The sequence below is a fragment of the Hemiscyllium ocellatum genome, chromosome 2 (genome assembly GCF_020745735.1).
Source record: "Hemiscyllium ocellatum isolate sHemOce1 chromosome 2, sHemOce1.pat.X.cur, whole genome shotgun sequence".
Lineage (NCBI taxonomy): Eukaryota > Metazoa > Chordata > Chondrichthyes > Orectolobiformes > Hemiscylliidae > Hemiscyllium > Hemiscyllium ocellatum.
The window spans coordinates 51,851,365-51,873,400 of NC_083402.1; the positions used below are offsets into that span (position 1 = coordinate 51,851,365).

The 22,036-nt window shown below is 39.0% G+C and overlaps 1 protein-coding gene across 1 annotated transcript in view; it reads left to right on the forward strand.

Moving 5' to 3' along the window:
- Positions 1 to 22,036, forward strand: part of adgrv1 (adhesion G protein-coupled receptor V1) — a 566,067-nt gene that overhangs the window by 67,269 nt on the left and 476,762 nt on the right. The window contains 6 exon segments of the mRNA XM_060841343.1: positions 1,964 to 2,149; positions 3,437 to 3,617; positions 6,372 to 6,535; positions 8,874 to 8,997; positions 16,917 to 17,183; positions 19,410 to 19,536. Coding sequence (XP_060697326.1) covers positions 1,964 to 2,149; positions 3,437 to 3,617; positions 6,372 to 6,535; positions 8,874 to 8,997; positions 16,917 to 17,183; positions 19,410 to 19,536 — 1,049 coding nt within the window.

The following is a 22,036-nucleotide window of genomic DNA, read 5'->3' on the forward strand; positions in this document are numbered from 1 at the left end:
GCTCTCCTCAGCAGATCAGATCTGGGGGCCTCCACTGCTGACTGCTGGCTGCTGCCATGCTGCCATGCTCCCCACTGGGTTGCTGAAGCCACTTCACCCCGGACCCACTGGTTGCTGGCGTCCTGGCTTCAGACGCTGGGAGTTGGAGGCCAGGGCTGGATGTTCAAGGTTGATAGAAAGGAAGAAAAGAGGGAGGAGAAAAGAAAAAAGAATGGGTGGAGTAGATGAGTTCTGGATGGAACATCTTGCTTCGCCACCATCTTACTGTAAGTCTCATCCCTGGGTCTGCTTTATAAAGGGCTCAGGTGATGAGTTCCAGAGGGGCAGGCCATTTACCTGTTACAACAGAACTCATTGTTAAAAATCACACAAAACAAACTGTAGTCCAGCTAGTATTTTCAAATAAACATGTTGGACTATAAACTAGTGTTGTGTGATTTTTAACTTTTCCCACCTCAGTTCAACACATTAAGTAACTCATCCACTGGAAGATTAATTGGTGATTCCCCGTGGCTTTGTAGTGGTTACACATTGCACAACTAACTAGATGTTGGGAAACCTAAAATGGAAAGTAGAGCAGGTTGAACTTGCCATTTGCTCCAAACAACCTGCATGTTGGATACTGGATATCAGCATCTAAGGGAACGCTGTATGGGCATTGCCCATGTGCATCCCACATCCACAGACATTGTCATCTGACACCTGACAGCCTTTTAGAACCCTCATGACATGGCTCTGATCCATTTACAGCGTGTTTCTGCACCACTGTGCCGTACCTCAGGCTGCAATGACATTGTCATGACAATTATCATTGTAATGCTGCTGCAAGGACACTATACACTCAGGCTCTGCTGATTCAGCTTATGGACTGGGGCAGGCTGCATTTTTGAGCTGTTTGGTTGCTTCCTAGCAATTACTCATTCTGAGCTTATTGGATGTTTACATAATGCCTGCCTTGCATTGCCTAGCTTTTTTTGCACTTTGTCCCCTCAGCCAGATATCCCAGGCTAATACTATTTCTGTCTAATTTGCCACATAGCGCAACTGCAAAAACCCAGGATGTTTGTCAATCAAGTCTGGGGGTCCTGACATCATAAGTCAAGGGCAGCCTCTGATACCAAGCCAGGCCTGCTCAGGATAGTCAGAATCATAAGAGATGAAGATCTAAATGTTAGGCACTATACTACCCATATTGGCTCTTATTGCCCTTTTGAGGGTTTTTTCCTCTTGGAATGAGAGAGTGGCAAGTATTACAGAAGATGAATGTTGGTGGCACAGCTGTTCCTGTTAATGCAGTTGGTGAGTTGTCCCAAATGAGTGATTAGGAAGTGCAAAAGGCATGCAGGGTTTTTGGGTTGAGGTGGCTGCGAGTGATTGGGGAAGTTGTTGCAGGCAGTAATGAGCATGGTAGAGCATGAGTGTTAGTGGGAGGTGGGTATAGTAGAAGAGATTGAGTGAGTATGAGGTATCAGAGAGAAGATGATGGCACTCACGCTGACAGAATGGAGAAGGCCATTGATTTTCAATATGGACATTCCTTTAGGTGGCTGAGACTTCTTTAACTCGAGTAGCGAGCTTGGAGCTGGTTGACATGGCCTGGTGTTGTGGACTGCTGGTCCTGGGGGAAGAAGACATTCTGCCTGTACATCATCCTATCCAGCAATACCTCCAGATCCCTGCCTATAAAACGAGATGCAGATTTTTCCTGTCTGCCATGTCTGAGGCAAATATGAGAAACAGTGCAGGTCAGCTCCAGTCTGGTGCATAACAATCTTTCAAAGATGAATTGGAGTTGGAGAGGAGGGTATTCATCAATATGTTGATAGAATGCGATGATAATGTGAATAATTCCTCTTATTGTCATTTGTTTATTGCAAACGGCCATGGTAGTTTTTCTTTAGGTGTGATTTGCTCATTTTTGTGGTTCTTGATTTTAATAAATCTAAAATATTTCCTTTCTTAGGAAGGTATTGCCTTTGAACTAAAGATTGTCCGATATCGTGGGACTCTTCTGAAGCAATTCTTGCGCTATGTTGTGGAACCAAAAACATCTTTTGAGTTTTATGGGAATACAGGAGTATTGGAATTTGATCCTGGGGAAAGGGAAATAGCAATAACATTGCTAGCAAGAGAAGATAATGTACCTGAGGTAAGACTTTGGGTACTGCAGATTCATCATGTCTCAGAATGTTAAAATAAAATCTTTAGAGTATAAATATGATGATGGTTAGAATTGTGAAGTAAATATTGCTACAGGATATTGTGCTATTCATGTGAACAGTTTCCTTGAAATCATGAATTTCTTAAAGGCATTTAGGATTGATTAGTTTTACTGTACACAGATCTAGCTGTGTTTGAAATTAAAACCAAGGAAAAGTGTAAATATTTTTCATGTGCTTGGAGAAGCAGTGACAGGTTGTATGACCATTTTGAGGAAAATGCTAAGATACAGTAACTAATTTTGGTGAAAGATTTGAAATTCTGTTCCCTTTCAATAGCAAGACATTTCTGCTGGCAAAAAACCTTCTATTTAACACTTTCTGTTGCAACCAGAAAATTTTGCAAATAGAGACAACATTTACTTAAACTGGCCAGTTCCATTTCCCAGGGTTCTTAACCCCTTAAGAACATCATTGTCAGATCTTTAAAAACTACAGAGTACATATGCAAATTTATGATCGATGTTATTTAATCAGCACCAATTGACTTCCTGCATAGATTTCCCCCGCAGTCTGGGAACATTATGTCTGCAAAACATTCAGTGCTGTTCGCAATCCGATATCTCTCCACCTTTTTTATAGGGGGTTGATGGATTGACCTTTGCAAATGTATGTTTTAGTTTACACATTAACTGAAAAGCTTTCTTCTTGCTTGAGGCTTCTTTATTTTGTATCTGTCCTTTTGCAATGTTTGTTCAGCCTTTCAATATTCTACCCTGCGGTAAACTTGAGGCTGTTCAAAAGCTCAAGTTCACTTTGCCCAATTACTGACTTTGTGATCTGAAGTTTTAAAATTCTCTCTCTCAAATTCCTCCAGGATCGTAACCTTTTTGTCAGATCCTTCACTCCTATAAATTTTCAGCTGTAAAACACTTGCAGATATCTATGCTCCTCCAGTCCTGATTTCTTGAACATTACTGATTTTAAACATGTAATTGGTAGCTGTTCCATTGGCTGTCAAGTTCCTAAGATCTCAAATTTTCCACTTTACATTGTCTGTCTGTCTGTCTGTCTTGCTTTTTTGAAGAAAGTCTTTAAAATCTATTTATTTAATTGAATCAACCTGAATAGTTCTCATGTGTCACGGAGTGCCATTCTTGAATAATACTTTGGTCAAAAGTGCAACATAAATGCCAATTATTGTTTATATCAGCTTTCATTGAAAGCAGATTAATGTGTGTTATTTACCTTTGTATAATACGTTCACTTGTTCTTAGCTGGATGAACAATATTCTGCCATAATCAGCAGCCACAGTTTTCCACCAAGCAAAATAGGAACTGCTACACAGATCAATATCACAGTGTTGAAGAATGATGATCCTCATGGCGTGATACAGTTCATCACTCAGGAATTTACTAAAACTATAAATGAAAGCAAGGGAGATACCATATACAGAGGTAAAAATAATTTTAATAATTAATAATTTGACGTCATTTTCCAGTTGGATAGAGTCATGATGTTGTATACTTCATAATCAGCTGCTTAATAATGGAGTGCCAGAATTAAGGGAAAAATCGTCACCTTTTATACAATACGTTTAGCAATTCTGAAGCAATTGTCAGCTGTAGGAACAATACCGTTCAAAATGCTTTAGGTTCTAAAATATAAGACTAAATTAATGACTCTGAGAAATACTTGACAAGTTTGATCAATATGAAACATTTTAACTTCATTAACATCTAGCTGGTTACTGACTACAAGCGCAAGGTTTTGCAGGTGGCAGCAATAGCTTTGTAAGCAATACAGTTCCTTTCTGGGGTTCTTATAATGCAGTGGCAGTATCCTTACCTCTGCGCCAGGAGGCCTGAGTTCAAGTCCTACCTGCCCTAAAGATGTGTCTTTTTTTAATTCATTTATAGTATATGGGTGTTGCTGGTTAGGCCAGCACTTTTGTTACACACCCCTAATTGTCCAGAGGGCAGTTAAGAGTCAACCATATTACTGTCGGTCTGGAGTCACATGTAGGCCAGACCAGCTGAAGGATGGCAGTTTCCTTCCCGAAAGAACATTAGTAAACAGTATGTGATTTTCTAACAATGGATTCATGGTCATCATTAAATGCTTAATTTCAGATTTTTTCCAAAACTCCAATTCAAATTCCTCCATCTGCTGCAGTGGGATTTGAACTCGGGTCCCGAGAACATTCCCTGGGTCTCTGGATTAACAATCTAGCAACAATACCTCCCCAGTAATATCTCTGAGCAGGTTGGTTTAAAAACAAAATCAACAGTTTCTTTCTCGGGACCTCTACATGGTGCTAGGAGTGTTTCAAAAGTACACAGACTGAATGCTGGCTATAAGAGGACCATGGACACACATGGGGGCATGGGAAATGTTCACCACATCAGGCAGTCAGAGAATCTATTCATGATTCAGGTTGATGGGCTTAGTTCAGAACTGGAAAATGTTAGAGATGAAATCAAGTTTAATCAAGTCGAAACATGGCGAAATGAAGGAGGGCAGGCCTGTGATTGACTGAAAGGCAGGGGAGATTAAATAATGAAAAGGATGATGTTGCAAGGCAAAGATAGGGCAAACAAATAAATAAAAATGGTTCCAGACATGTGAGAACTAGGATAGCAGAATCATTATCAACAGATGTTGTTTGAAAGAATGTGAAGGTTATGGTCTACAATCATTGAACCCAACGTTGAGTCTGGAAGGTAATAACGTGCCTACTTAAAAGCTTCATTGCAACAGTGTGGAAGATCGAGGACAGGAATGTTAAGAAGTGCGTGGTGCAGTGAATTGAAATGATAGGTGATTGAAAGCTCGATATTACACTTCTCACCTGAAGAATGAAGTTCCACAACGTTGTCACCCAATTTACTTTTATGTCTCCAGTGTATGGGAGACTGCATCATAAGCAGCAAGTATAAGTTACTAAGTTGCAAGAGATACAAGTAAATCATCATTTCACCTGGAAGAAAATGTTCAGGCCCTGCATAGTGGAGGTAGAAGAACAAGTGTTGCGTCTTCCATATTGGAAAGGGAAGAAGGGTGGGGAAATATTGAAGAGTGGGTTGGGGATGTCATGGAATGAATTGTCCCTCCAGAATACTGGGAGTGGAGGGAAACGTAGGTGTGTTTATTGGTGGTGATAATTATTTTTTAAATGTGGAAGATGCTAGAGTGGAGCTTCAGGCAACGGGGAGCTCTATCATGCCACTCCATGGAGATGGAAAAGGGAGAACATATGTGTGGGATGTAGAGAATGCATGATTGAGAGACCTGTCAGGCATGGTGCAGGGAAATCTTGGCCAGAGGAAATAGGGAGACCTATCTGAAGCACTTGTATCGAGGATAGCGTAATGAGGATAGCAAAACAAACAATGTGAAACTGGATGAATGGAAGAGAGTCTTTGCAGGAGGAGAGGTATATGTGTATTTAAATAGTTGTCGAAGACTGTGGATTTATCGTGAATATTATGAGCAGAAATGGAGACTGAGGAGTCAATGAAGGGAACGAAAGAGGTAGGGTTGGACAGTCGAAAACCAGGGAAGTCAGGAAATTGTAGCAAAGTTGTTGGAATTTTCCAGTTCAGGGTGAGATTAGGAAACAACACTGATAGACTCATCAGCAAACCAACAAAAGAGGTGAGGGAGACACCCTGAATAGGACTGAGACAAGGAATGGTCTATGTATCCCACAAAAAGGCAGATGTAGTTAGAACCCACATCTTTTATTTGAGGGAAGTGAACAGCAGTGGAGATGTTGAGAAGGCAATTTCAACTAGCTGAGGAAGGATGGTGGTGAAGGAAGTCTGGTTTGACCTCTGTCCATGCAAAAAATAGAGAATCCTCAGGCAACCCGAGTGTAGAATTAAGAATCGTAAACATGGAAAAGGCTTGCTGTGGAGGATTGGAAAGTTGGGAAACTCCTAACCAAGTGATACAGAAAAAATATCATGGAAGAAATTCTGAATGTGCCAAGCTCAAAATTGATGGAGATGGTGGAGTGAGTGGATAATATTGGAGACTTTGTTGGAAATTAATGATTTGGTAAATGGTATTTATTGACCTCCAAAGAAGAGCCAAATAAATATTCCAATTTACTGTATTCCAATATTGTTTGTCTTTAAATAATTCCTATTCATATCGCTATGTCCATATTGCTACACATAATGAACCATTTTACTTTAATTCATCAGCTAGTTTTCCTGTAATCCGTGACAGAGGAGTGTTTGGTAATGTTAGTGTGTTCTGGATTGTGGACCCTGCTTTCACGAATGATGTTTACCCAGTCCAAGGTGTGGTCAACTTTAACAGTGCTGAATCGTCAAAAAACATCACTCTTCAGTCCCTTCCTGATGCAGTGAGTTATGGTTTGTCCACTTCGATGCATTTTGGTAGTAATGACAGATTTAAGTGAAGTAAATACCATGTTCAGGAAGTAAAAATATCTTGTCAATATTGTTGTCGTGCCATGATGCAATCAAAATGTTTAAAGTTTTGAAAGTGGGCATTGGGAAGGGGAGCAAATGTGTACAGAAGTGGAGTTTGGGGCGAATCTGGCCGATGGACCTCTTTCTTCAAGCTGATGGTGTCCAGGACCTAGTTTACTGGGAGACTGTGATTGGCCAAACACTTCATCATCAAGGATATGGAACATTGCATCACTGGTTATAGTATCCTGCTATTGGCCAGCAAAGTCACTGTGGCTTTGAAACTTTTCACTTCTGGTTCCTACCAATGTTCCATGGATCTTAGAGATAAATCAGAATCCTCTGTATACCACTGTGCCTGAATAGTCATTGATGTCCTGTTTGTCAAAGCTGGATGTAATATTAAATTCACGGCACATGCGGCTAACAAGTGCCATGGGAAGTGGTTTCTCCCTGGTTCCACCCTGGGTTCCTGCCTGATACATAGTATCAGCAATTAATAATGAGCTAGTAGGTCTGAATTCAAGTCTCACCAGGTCCAGACATGTGCCATAATATGTCTGAACAGCGTGACAAAAATATCTGCAGAGTAAGTGATGGGGACTGAAGATGGTTATGATGTTTTATTTTACACAGAGGTAAATGAATTCATGAAGTGATTGGAATTCTTCAGTTGAGTTTAGAGAGATACTTTTTCAACATCCAGAATGTTTCATTAACTTGTTTTACCATTAGTTTTATAGGCGGGCTTTTGCTTGTTTTAAACATGTTGTGGCGAGACCCTAGACAAGGTTCTTCAATTTGTTCTGGTTCTAGATGGGATACACATTAAACCCATGGATGAGGAGGTTTGAGCTGGCTCCCCTTCTTTATGAACCTTTGGTTGGCCACAAACAATTTAATTTGGAAAGGATAATTTTACCTTGAGGTTTCCTTATATTTTGAAAATAACTTACATTTTAAAAGGAGCCAATTTAACCAGGCTTTCTTGAACTAATAAAATGATTGAGTTTATTAGTTACTAGATGCAAGAAAAATTAGTAACACAGCATATATACCCAGATTACAAATAAAAGATACATCCAAGAAGACAAAAATTTAAACAAAGAGGTTTTATGGGTCTGTCAATGAATTGTTCATGAAGAGCAGATAAGATAATACGGCTGTATTTGTGTTACACTGAAGACGTCCAATTGGCCTGAACAACTTATTTTCGTGACTCTTGATTACGTAGACTTATTCAATTTCCTTTGTCCTGATTCCTGTTTTTTGAAGTAGTTTGCAGCCAGTTTGAGGGAGAACTTTTTCTGCACTACGGGGTAATGAAGGATAGTTCTTCTACTGTGACTTTCACATTGTTAACATTTGAACCCAGGCTGATACACAAGTGTTCAGTCCCAGTAGTCTACTCCAGTAGAGTTGAAAAAAACTATCAAGGGATAGATACAAATTGTCTCTGTGGTTTGGGACATAATCTGCAGGAGGTGACTTGCTGTTGACAGGAGTCGTCTTCAGTTCATTGTTATCTTTGTAGTCATGAGTGTCTCTTCTTTCCTTTGAAGGGTCGTTGTTTGAAAGTACCTTCACATCCATTGGTGTGGCACTTTGTGGGTCTCTTCAGACAAATACTTAGAGCCAGACTTGTTTGTGGATTTATCAGCCCTCTGCAAAAACACATTTTATGATTGAATTTTAAAATGTCCACAGTATTTCAGTGTTCTGACATGTAATCATTACCAAATTAATACATTTTGAATTTGAATGTCTACTGTATGTAAATTGAGTTTCATTGAAAATCGCATTGTAATTGGGTTCAAGTACATGAGATGGGAATAATAGAATTTTGAATGCATCATGGATAATGGTTTACTCCAGTGGTTTTAAGTTTCAAGTTGTTGAAGTCTTGAATGTCCAAAAGTGTTTAAGAATATTATTAAGTTATGTATGTGACAAATTTCATAATTCACTTGATGTGTCTTGATTGATTATGAACAGTGTCAATTGTATACAAATACTGGCACAACACACTCTAATACAAATGTAATATTGACTAAGATTATTTATGGCAGGTATGTTTGCAGGAAGTATATATTAATATTCCAATGTAAAGATATTTCCTGGAGTTTTTTTTTAATTGAATTCTTTTGAAGATTCTACCATAAAGTGGAAACCAAACTGTACTTTAATAACAATACTTTAAATAAATCTCAATATTAACCATGAAATTGCAATTTAGTTTGCTTTGTTACCTTTGTAATCTATATCTAGATTCCTGAAGAAGTGGAAACCTTCACCATCATCCTCTGTAATACCAGTGGAGGTGCCAGACTTGGAAGTATACTTAATGCAACTCTCCTTATTAATAAAAATGATGATCCCATTTATTTTGAAGGTTTGTAATTCACTTCTTATAAAGTTTCCTCAATGTATTTGGATCAAAAATTAGTTCATAGAGAATTGGGTGCATTGTGATGATTTAAAAACCACTGAGTTTGCTTCATTAATTACAGATTTTATTTACATGCATATGCTGGGAGACACCTTTGGGAAAAGCCTACCATGGTCTCTGCCTGAATCACAATCAGTGTGACAATTTAATTTCTAAACATTCCCATTTCATTACAATTTTTTTTATGGTTCACTAATCATTGATTATCTCGGCACTTATATCACACATCCTTAACAACAGAGATAAACTTCAGAATCCCTTTCCTATTCCCATTAACCTGTGAAACATTGTTACCACTGAGACTCTATTGCCTCCTCCTGTATTCTCCCCTTTTAACCTGTAGGGTTTTATTTAGTGTTGTGAAAGTCATTGTCTGTGGGAACTGTAGTATTGGCTAAATTTTCCATCATGCTAAGAAAATCTGTTCATTGCTCCATCTTATCTATTTAATGGTAGTAGTGTGCATTTAAAATTAGTCTTAATAATCTCATTTCAATCCATCCAGTTGGCCAGAACCCTCTGTGCCAGGTTGGCACCTGTCAGGTTTTTACAATCAAAGGATACCCACAGATCTTTCTACACTTTGCAGATATTACATCCCTAAGTTTTTTTTTATCTTACAGCTCTTTCAGCTTAGGCTGTATCCTAACTATGATCAGATTGTGGGTTTTAAATGACTACATTTTAAACACAACAGCCTCCTTTTTCTATGTTACTTACCCAGCATGTTGGCCAGGTTCTCAGCCAGCTGTTGCCACCTCCAACTGTAGATTTCACGAAGCAGATTCAAAATGATTACCTTCCGAGGACATTGAGATGATCTATGTCCAAGGATCAATTTGTGATACATCCAGAATTAAATCTCTAGATCCACAAATCTTGTCATCAAGTAGTGGTTTTAATGTCTAGAATTTATTTTCTTTTAATGTCCTAATTCTTCTGCTGGAGGTTGTGATAATACAAGAAGATCTGTTAATATCCTTGTATTCCTCATGCAGAAATAATACATCAGAGGCAAATATTTTAACATAGTCCTTTAGGTCATTAATATCTCTATGGAGTTTCCCGAATACATATTGAACAGTTCCTTATGCACAATCTGTGGCCAGATTTCTATGATAAAGTTGAAGATTGGGTCAGGCACCTATAGATTTAACTGTGCAGCTAAAAGTCCTTGGATTAGTAGTTACACAGTACTCTCCTTCAGTTGTAAACAGTATGGGTTGGTTTATAGCTGGCATTACTTACCTTCATGATACAACTGGCGTCTTAGTTGTGTTTAGCTCACAAGTTGCCTCAACGACATGTTGCACCTGATGGGGAGCCCACCACTGCACCTTGATGAGGGCTGCACACTGCCACATTAGTTCTCACAAAACCATCTCCTCCTGGGATTGTATACAATAGTGATGTTTACAGTTGTGTAGTGGTTAATTTTCTTTGCACAGACCACTGGAGGACTCAATTATGCAGGTTTATTTTGTTTTTATTCAAACAAATTCAATCTGAGATTGACTAAGTGTAATTATGCCTCATTCTCTGTCTCGCATCAGTTCAGTACATGCAGAAAATTGTTAACCTTTAAATACCTGCATTGTTTCCATTTCATTCTTGTGAAAAAGCAGAAATCCTCTAGTTCAAGTCTTTCTCTTCTCCTGACTGCAGGTTCTGTTTATACTTGAGCCTGCTCCTCATGTTGATTCATGTCTTAGCATGTACAGTTCAAGGTTTCTCTCTAGACATTTCTGCTGATGTGGAACATTGGGATGTGAAAGTTTCACGCTTGCACCTTACAGCAGTGCCTTGTATGATGTTGTCTTCCTCCTGTTGTAACCCTTTTTATAACATCTTACTTCATTCCATGGATGTAAGTATGCTTGCTGAGCTGTAAGGTTCATTTCCAGATGTTTCATCACATCCTAGGTAACATTATCACTGAGCCTCTGGTGAACCACTGGTGTTAGTGACCTTTCTATTTATGTGTTTAGGTTTCCTTTGGCTGCTGATGTCATTTCCTGTATTGTCATTTGCTGTGGTGATGACATTTCCTGTTCTTTTCCTCAGAGAGTGATAAATGGAGTCTAAGTCAATGTATTTTTTGATAGAGTTCTGGTTGGAATGCCATACTTCTAAGAATTATCGTGCGTGTCTCTGTTTGGCTTGTGCTAGTATGGGTGTGTTGTCCTAGTCGAAGTGGTGTCCTTCCTTACCTGTATGTAAGGATACTAGTGAGAGTGGGTCATGTCTTTTTGTGGATAGTTGATGCTCATGTATCCTGGTGGCTAGTTTTCTGCCCGTTTGTCCAATGTAGTGTTTGTTACAGTTCTTGCAAGGTGTTTTGTAAATCACATTAGTTTTGCTTGTTGTCTGTGTAGGGTTTTTCAAGTTCATTAGCTGCTGTTTTAGTGTGTTAGTGGGTTTGTAGGCTACCATGGTGCCAAGAGGTCTGAGTTTCATTCCATAGTGATGTCATGTTACACAACATAATCAAACCCTAGAAATGATGTAATTCAACTCAGTGAGCAGTGCAGGGTTTGGTCTTATTGGCGTGTTGTACCAATCCTGTCCAGGCTGAGGAAGCAGTTTAGGGAGCCACCAATGAGTCTGTCTTTCTTGGTTTGGATTAATCAGATTTGGGACAGTAACCTCCCTGCGCATACGTTTGAGCATGGTTCTGAATCAAATAATCTCTATATCCAATTATATGTTCTCAAATTAACTCTTGAACCAAGATTTAATCGTTCTACGAACCGCACATCTCCTATGTTGCATACTTTAATCCCTGGGCATAATTCCAAGCCCTCAGTACTTATCTTGACATTCAAAAAGCTTAATCATTTATTCTTGAGATTTTTTGTGAGTGCATGACTGAATTAGTGCATATGCAACATTTTCTGTTCTGATGACCTCATCCTAAGTAAATTGTAAAGTTGCTTCCTGAGCATGGACAGGGTTGATACAACACACCAATAAAACACTGCCAGGAACCAAACCCTGCATGCTCACCCAGTTGAATTATATCATTTATAGGGTTTGATTATGTTGTGTAACTTGACCTAATACTGTATTGGGAATGAAATAACATGTTATAAAAAGGGTTACAGCATGAGGAAGACAACATCTTATGGCTCCTTACTCGAGGAGCTTTCCGATTCTTGTAGATACCAGTCAGCTGATTAAATTTGTGCTGTGCCTAGCCACTTAACTTGGGTGGTTAAAATCATGGGCTTTTAACTGTATAAACTATACATCACCCCCAAAGTATCCACAGTAACAGTATCTCCAACTTCTTTATCATTATGGTGTTGTCCTCTGGAGAAAACACAGTACTTGGAAACTGTGTCAACTTGTAAAAATGACCAATCAGTACATCCCAATTACTTACTAATATCAATTCACGTTCTTGACAATACTGTCCTTGAAATCTCAGTAGTCTCAGTACCCATACAAAGGGAAATAAAGTAGTCATTTCTGGTGAAATTGTAACCATTTCTTACTACATCCCTTGTACTATTCAGGCCTTTTAGCAGTCATCTCTTTTATCTCCTTCGGTTGGTTATATCTACTGCCCAGAATGCAGGGGGATGTTCTTGCTGATGTATGTAGTATGTGCTTCTCATACGGCTGCAGTTATCAGGAGGGTTTTCACCATTACTGTTACCCACAGACTGACAGCAATCCGATGGTTTACGTGGAACAAAACCCAAGATCTGCTTTTGGACCTCCTGTTGGCAGAAATGGAATGTTAGTAATATGTAGCTTGAGCTGAGGCTGTTGGGAGTGGGGTTTCCCCTGTGACATTTGTCGAAAGAGAGTACTCACCTCAACATTTTAAAGATTTTTCCTTTTACAATCTATCTGCACAGAATATAACTGTACCAAAGCTCTGAGATGACTCTTAAGGCTGTTTTCATATTTTGTCATTGTTTATAAACCAACATTAAGAACCCATTCAATCGTATCAACTTTACAAGTGCCACTTTGTTATTTGTGCAGCTAGGATTGGGAGCTTCTGAAGCGGTGATTAGTTCCTGATCCTGTTGTTTTGAGAATCTATTCCAACAATATTTTTGTTGTCTCCTTCTAGCAGAGTGTATTAAAACTCCACTACTTCTTCCTCATAAAATTTTATATACCCTTCGAGATACTATCCAACCTCATTTATTAGTCCTGGAGAAATTTTGCAGTCCAATAGACTATTAATATAGCACATTTAAAAACAAAAACATTAACTGGTTCTGCTTGATGTTTCTTTGTTTATTCTTTATCTCAGATGTGCCTTATATTTTTCCTCAATAGTCATTTAGTACATTAAACAATATGTTTTGCACTTCAAATGATTCCAGTTTAGAAAGTGTAATGGGGCTGATAGGTCCAATATTAAATTTATTTTTCTTCAGAATAATTTATTTTTCAAGTTCAATGAAATCTTTGTGAATATGTGTCCATGTCTTTTATTGTTTTCAAAAAATCTGATCAAATCCAAATGAAATTAATTTAGTTCAATAATTCCAATTCCTTATAAAAGTCAGATCAAATTCTTGAAGTTTCCAGGAATTGAATTGAATTGAATTTAGTGTCACGTGTACCGAGGCACAGTGAAAAGCTTTGTCTTGTGAGCAATGCAGACAGATCACAGAGGTAAGTTGCATAGATAAGAAAGTTACAGATAAACAGTGGCAAACACAAAAACACAGGTACAAGTGAATGTTAAGGGTTTGTGAATCCATTAAGTATTTTAACAACAGTAGGGTAGAAACTGTTTCGAAACCAGCTGTTGTGTGTGTTTAGGCTTCTGTACCTTCTCCCTGATGGTAGAGGTTGTAGAAAAACAAAAAACATAAAATATAGTTCCCCTTCAAGAAAAGATATTACTCCAGTGGCATTAAATCTTAACCTGCAAGCAGAAAGAATTAATTTTTCTTTTCCTGTTTCTCCAAACGGTGGTCTGCAGTTCAGACACTTGCGTAATGTGTATATGTGTTTATGTATGTGTAGATATTTTTTAGAAACTTTGATGAACATTCGGGAGCAAGGTTCTATTTCAAACTCTGCATTTGCAGCCTTTTAGATCAGTGCCCATTCTTTCCAAAAGTTATTTTTCTAAAGCTTCTGTCTCAAGCAGATCTTTGCAAAATTTTTTCCATTTCAACACTTTGAGCCCACATTATTGAGCTCAGACCAATTGACAGTACAGTATATAAATTTAAAATTCACCTCCCTTTTGTGAATTGTATTCAGAGCAAAATCCTAACCAGGATTTCTAACCCAAGACCAATCCAACACAGGATTAATGAGAAACATGCCAACTTAAACTACTAAACATTAAGAAAAATCATTGCTCTTGAACACATGAAACTTTCATTTTATCATGAATTATTGTTAGGCCAGTTTTACTACATTTTTGCATGGAGGTGTACCTCACATATTAAATTCTACAGTTTTAAAGCATGCAAGACTAGAACAGAGATGGTTAATTAATCTCTACTGATGTATACAGACTGATGAATACAGAACCAAGACAAAGCCAATAAATACACAAAGACAAGGTGTACACATCTTTATTTTTCCTCATCAGTGATCTAGATACTCTGGTGCTTTCAGTTTAAAATGATTTGTAGAATTTAGGAACTAACTCCAATTTATCTGTTGTGTCTCAACTTGTGGTTCGTGGTGGGGTATTTAAAAGAACAAATTAATTCTCTTTGTAGCTGAAGAACAAGCTGTTGGGGTGTCTGCTTGTGTCCTCTTAGCAGTTACCAGAGCATGTTCCCTACCTCACCTTTGGTGATGATGCTCGCATCCTCACTGTCCACTGGAGTAGAGCCAGATGATTGGAGAATAGCAGATGTTCCGTTGTTCCAGAAAGGGAATAGGAATAATTCTGGGAATTACAATCCAGTCAGTCTTACGTTGGTGGTCGATATTGGAGAGGATTCTGAGAGACAGGATTTATGATTACTTGAAAAAGCATAGTTAAAAATCACACAACACCAGGGTATAGTCCAACAGGTTTAATTGGAGGCACACTAGCTTCCAAAAGCATAGTTTGATTAAACATAGTCAGCATGGTTTTGTGAGGGGTTCAAAAGCCTGAATGAATTTTTTTCAGGATGTGACAAAACACATTGAAAGTAGAGAAGTGGATGTGGTGTACATGAATTTTAGCAAGGTGTTTGATAAGATTCACTATGGTAGGCTTATTCAGAAAGTAAGGAGGCATGGGATACAGGGAAATTTGGTTGTCTGGATACAGAATTGGCTGGCTCATAGAAGACAGAGGGTGGTAGTAAACAGAAAATATTGAGCCTGGAGCTCGGTATCCAGTGGTGTTCCACAGGGATTGGTTCTGGGACATCTGCTCTTTGTGATTTTCATGAATGACTTGGATGAAGAAGTGGAAGGTTGGGTTAGTAAGTTTGTTGATGATATGTAGATTGGTGAGTAGCGGATAGCTTCAATTTACCCTGAGAACAATTACTATGGTACCTTTCCTTTACCCAAGGAACCAAATCACAATCAAGGAGCTACACCATCATTAATTTCTGTACACACAGGCCTATTCTCTGGCCTCAAATCCACTCATTGGTAGCTTGTTTAGATTACTGTGCACTCAATCTAATGGCTGATAAAAACTGCAAAGAGAGCACTACCACTTCCAAATCATGGCAGCACTTATACACTTAATTGTCGGGCCCTCAGAATTGTTGCCAAACAAACAGACCTTGAGGTGCAGGTTCATAGTTTCTTGAGGTTGGAGTTGCTGGTAGATAGGTTAGTGAAGAAGGTGTTTGGTATGCTTGCCTTTGTTGGTCACTGCATTAAGTTGGCATGTCATGTTGTGGATGTATAGGGCATTGGTTAGACCGCTTTTATGTTCAATTCTGGTCTCCCTGCTATAGGAAAGATGTTGTTAACCTTGAAAGGGTGCAGAAAAGATGTACAAGGATGTTGCTGAGGTTGGAGGGTTTGAGCCATAAGGAAAGACTGAATAGGCTGGGCTATTTTCCTTGGAGCATCAGAGGTTGAGGCATGACCTTATTGAGGTTTATAAAATCATGATGGGCATGGATAGCTTAAATACACAAGGTCTTTTCCCCAGGATATGGAAGTCTAACACTGGAGAGATTAAGTTTAAGATGAGAGGGGAAAGATTTAAAAGGACCTAAGTGGCAACTTCTTCATGCAGGGGGTGGTGCATTTATGGAGCGTGTTGCCAGAGGAAGTGGTGGAGGCTGGTACAATTACAGTATTTAAAAGGCATCTGGATGGGTACATGAATAGGAAGGGTTTAGAGGGATATGGGCCAAAAACTCAAAAGGGACATAATTTTGGCAAAATGTCGGATATCTGGTCCATGGATGAGGTGAAATGAAGGGTCTTTTCTGTGCTGTATTACTGTTCCTTTGAATGTACATACATCTTGTAATAGCATATTTGAATTGGGTGTTGTTTTCCATCATTTCAGAATCATATATGCTTCCTCCTTGCACATGTGTCACTCTTTGTGGCATTGTATCATTAAACAACCTTTAATTTTTTTAAAAATCGATTTTGTTTAAATCTAAATGTAGGTGCTTTTTAGGCATTTGGGTTTCCAGAGTAACATATATTGATTGTTATGTAACAAATAACTTGAATGAATGTTGTAATTAGACACCAAGTCATCCACGAATAGAATAACACAAGGGCATTATTGGTAGCCAAAGAACCGCTAACCTCTATAACAGCCCTTTGAAATGATTTATAACCACAAGTTTCACAAAGTCATATTTTTAAGCTGGTATATTTGAGTGTATGTAACATCTTATCAGAGATTTTGTCATGTATAAAGGAATCCTGTCTGATTTGATTAATTTTAGATCCAATTATCCTTCGAGTCCAAGAAGGAAGTGTTGCCAATTTCACAGTTGTTAGAAATGGATCTACTGACATGGTCGTTGCTGTTGTTTATGATGTTGAGAGTGGGGGAGCATCCAGCACCAAAGGAGACTTCCTTTCTCCGGGTGAAAATAATACACTGGTATTTGAAGTTGGAGAAAGGGCTAAGACTGTTTTTGTTGCTACTAATAAAGATGATATCCCTGAAACAGATGAAACATTCTACATTGTGCTGCTTCATTCTACAGGTACTGTTACTTTCTGTTTTTCTATAAAAAGCAATTGATGCTTGTTGCACACACTGACGTCTAGACTCATGTTTTTTTTCTTTTCCCTAAAAAGAGGAAAAGAACAAAATTGCAAGCTATCAAAATGGGTTCACATTAGATCTAGTTCAGTTCTGGTGAGAGGTCATCAAGTTTGTTTCTGTCCACAGATAGTGCCTGACCTGCTGAGCTTTTCCTGTTTTTTCTATTCTTTGGTTCAGATTTCCAGCATTCAAAGTTTTTTTTGTTACAATGAACAATGGTTTTGTTAAAACTATTACAGTGTTTAAGTAATACCCTACAGTTTAACTATTTTAGTAAAATAAAGCAGATTGTTAGTTCAGTTCAGAATAACGATTTCTGAGAAATTTCGGGTAAAAATGTCTTATAACGAAACATTGGACAGACTTGGCTTATGTTCTTTGGAGTAAAAAGTGAGGTCTGCAGATGCTGGAGATCAGAGCTGAAAATGTGTTGCTGGTTAAAGCACAGCAGGTTAGGCAGCATCCAAGGAACAGGAAATTCAATGTTTCGGGCCAGAGCCCTTCATCAGGAATGAGCATTCCTGATGAAGGGCGCTGGCCCGAAACGTCGAATTTCCTGTTCCTTGGATGCTGCCTAACCTGCTGTGCTTTAACCAGCAACACATTTTCAGCTCAGTTATATTCTATGGAGACCCATTCGAAAAGATGAAATACATAGCAATCTAGGTTTGTTCAAAAGATAATTTCAGCTGTACGACACTAATCTTTTGGATAAATTCTGTGTCTTCTAGTCCTGCTTCACAACCACCTGATGAAGGAGCAGCGCTTCAAAAGCTAGTGCTTCCAAATAAACCTGTTGGACTATAAACTGGTGTTGTGTGATTTTTAACTTTGTTCACCCCAGTCCAACACCAGCTCCTCCAAATCTTTGGAGATTAGAACACCAAAAGGCAACTTGATTGAATTATAAAAGATCCTGAGGGGTCTTGATATGAAAATCAGATGTGGAAAAGGTGTCTCATCCTCTAGGAGAATCACGAGCTAAGTGTCAGTGTTTAAAATAAGAGAGTTGAAATCACCTAGGAGAAAGTGAGGACTGCAGATTTTGGAGATCAGAGTTGAGAATGTGTTGCTGGAAAAGCGCTGGAGGTCTGGCAGCATCCGAGAAGCAGGAGAATCGACGTCATCATCAGCCCTGATGAAGGGCTCCAGCCCGAAACGTTGATTCTTCTGCTCCTTGGATGCTGCCTGGCCTGCTCTGCTTTTCCAGCAACATTCTCTCATTTAAAATAAAAGTGTCTGCCATTTAAAACAGAGAAGAGGTAGTCCCTCTGAGGATCTTGAGACTGGAACTTTCTTCATGAAAAGGTGGTGAAGCAGTCTTTGGATATTTATGGTAGTGAGATTTTTGTTAAGTGAAAGGCTACGGGGTAGTTGAGAATGTGGGTTTGAGGTTACAATCACACCAGCAATGATCTTTTTGTTAAATGATAGAGCAAGCTCAAGGGGCCAGAATAGCTGCTCATGTATAAATATGTATGTTCATTATTAAGTTAATGAGTCAGTCTTACAGCATTCATAATTGCTTCAAGCATATGGACCTTTGGTGACACTTTACTACAGATCTAATTACTAAAGTAATTTTTTGAGTAGTGATGACTGGTTTGGATATTGGATTAATTTCAGTATAATTAAAATTAAGAATGGGAGGATTGCTTTTATGGAAGGAATAAACTACTGGGTTCTCTTCATTTAACCAATCTTTTGATTTTAAACAAAATATTTACATTGCTTGCTGTTTATAGTGCAATTGTAAATTTGTTCGTTATAAATGCAAATATCATGTTTAGTGTCCAGTAACCCTTCTGCAGGAGTTCTGAAGATGGGCCACTGGACCTGAAATATTAACTCTGTTTTCTGTCCACAGATTCTGCCAGATCTGCTGAGTTTCTCCAGCAATTTCTGTTTTAGTTTCAGATTTCCAACATCTGCAGTTCTTTGCTATTTGTATCATGTTTAACTTAATGATTTGTTTTAAGGAAATGCTCATAACTTCACTGCATTCAATGAGCAAGATATTCCTGACATTGAGATTTACTTTTTTCTGCGCTACAACCCATGGTGTTACTTATCTAAAACCCCAAAATCATTTATTCAAGTAGTAATCCAATCAACTGACCCCATCTCTTGCATATTGATTCCCGAATTTACTTGCTTATTATAGGAGATACTGTTGTCTATGGGACCTCAAGGGCTACAGTTATTATTGAAGCAAATGATGATCCTCATGGAATTTTTTCACTTGAACCTTTTGAAAAGAAAGTATTTGAAGGAATGGCCAACAATTTTACGTAAGTAGAAATTAATTTATTACTAATGGTAAAAATATGAAATTTGAGAGTAGAAGGAAAACCAACTGATGGGATTTGTATTAGCTTACATGTACCAGCAATAAAAATAAGTTACTTTGGGGTAATGTTTTTCATTTCTTATACTAGAAAACATATTGTTAGATACTTTGAATTGTGACTTTTTGTAATGGCTTTGATAACATAGATTCTATGGTTGAAATTCAAGCTGGGCCATTGTAACATCTCTCATTCTGGGATGGGGGCTATACAAGAATGTTACTTAACTTCCAAATAAGCAATGAATTTATCCAAGAGGATGGCCGTGTAGTATACCTGGAGAATGGTGGAACAGTGAAGGGGATGGGTGTGGCATGGTACTGCTGACTCAAGGGATCACAATACTCATGAAGCAGCTTTGAGGTAAACCCTGTGAGAGAGCAGGGTTTGGGGAGTTAGCAATTACTTAAGTGTATTTTTTGAAGAGGGACGTGCCTGTAGCTTCCGGGCATCCTTGCCTGCAACGTATAAGAGACAACGTTGGCTATCTTATACATTGCAGGCAAGGATGCCCGGAAGCATGGTACATTGGGGAAACTGAGCAAAAAGTGAGGTCTGCAGATGCTGGAGATCAGAGCTGAAAATGTGTTGCTGGTTAAAGCACAGCAGGTTAGGCAGCATCCAAGGAACAGGAAATTCGACGTTTTGAGCCAGAGCCCTTCATCAGGATGAAGGGCTCTGGCCCGAAACATCGAATTTCCTGTTCCTTGGTTGCTGCCTAATCTGCTGTGCTTTAACCAGCAACACATTTTCAGCGAAACCGAGCAAAGGCTACGACAACGGATGATTGGGCACCGCACAACAATCAACAGACAGGAGGGTTCCCTCCCAGTTGGGGAACACTTCAGTGGTCCAGGACATTCAGCCTTGAACCTTCAGGTGACCATCCTCCAAGGTGGACTTCAGGACAGGCAGCAGAGAAAAGTGGCCGAGCAAAGGCTGATAGCAAGTTCAGTACCCATTGGGAGGGCCTCAACCGGGACCTTGGGTTCATGTCACATTACAGGTGACCACCATTGCACTATACACACACACATACAGATACTCTTACACACACACCCTCTCACATACATGCGGACACACATACACAGAGGCAGCCACGCACACTCTTACAGACACACACTCACTCCCACACTCACACATGTACTCCCTCACAGACTTAAGACACTCTGCACTCACTACACACACATACACTTTCTCACACTCACAACCCCCAACCCAGACAGACACACACACAGACAGACAAAGACCCACATGCACACATATATTTTGTGGAGTGAATTTGTACTTGCAAGGGTACATTGTACTTTGCTCAAAAACTGCACGCATTCATGTAGAACTCTGAGCTCAAAATTGCATGAATTTACGTAAAACTCCATTATCTCACTTTTTAGATTAGAATCAATCTAAACATCATGGCATAGACAGAGAACACAGGGGGCCAACACCTTCAACATATTGTCTAGCTATCACCATTGCTAACAGCTAACCCGAGAATGCAACTTTTTAAAAAAAAGGTTTTGTGATTTACACATGAAAGAAGTGAAACTATCACTGTATTCTAACAGATGAAAAGCTTAACAGACAATCAGTTTTTCAATGTATAATTTCAGTTACATCACACTGTAAATTTTTGCAATAAATTCTGTGTTAGGATTGAGCCCTCCACTATCACCTGATGAAGGAGCGTCGCTTCGAAAGCTAGTGTGCTTCCAATTAAACCTGTTGGACTATAACCCTGGTGTTGTGTGCTTTTCAACTTAAGGCTAATATTCTGAGAGGTGGTTAGCTGAGATGCTTAAAGAGTGGTACAATATCACTGAAGTCATGGGACCAATCTCTGTACCGAACAGTGTGCTTGTTCTAAAAGATGTTGTATCATTTCCTCCTGTTGATTCATTTGGGATATGTGAAGCTGAAACCCATGTTTCAGTACCTAAGCAGGGGGATATTCTTCGAGCTTTGTTTGCATGTCAGCCCACGCTGCCTCAGGAGACTAAAGATCAGTAAGGGGGCAGGGGTGTGTGGGAGTAGCCAGCTTCGGAGCCTGACTAAGTTGACCATTAATAGGTATATGCAACAGGTAGATGTGGTTGTGGGTGTCATGTGACTGTCCCTTCATTTTCAGTCATGTGTGTACCCAGCTGTTCTGCTCGAGGCAGCCCATTGTGACTGCTTGAATTCTTAAGACCTTCTGTGACTATTGGGTTCTGGGTTCAAGTCCAATTTCAGGACTTGAGCACAAAACCCAAAGTCGATGTTCCAGTGCAGTACTGGCAGTATGCTGCATTGTTGGAGTTGAAGTCTTTCAAAGGGATGTTAAATGTAGGTCCCATCTACTTCCTTTGAGTTAATGTAAAAAATCCATAACACTGTCTGCCCTTATATGTTGTGCTTCTTTTATCAATTCATTTTTTTGTTTAGTTGATATACTCAAAAGAAT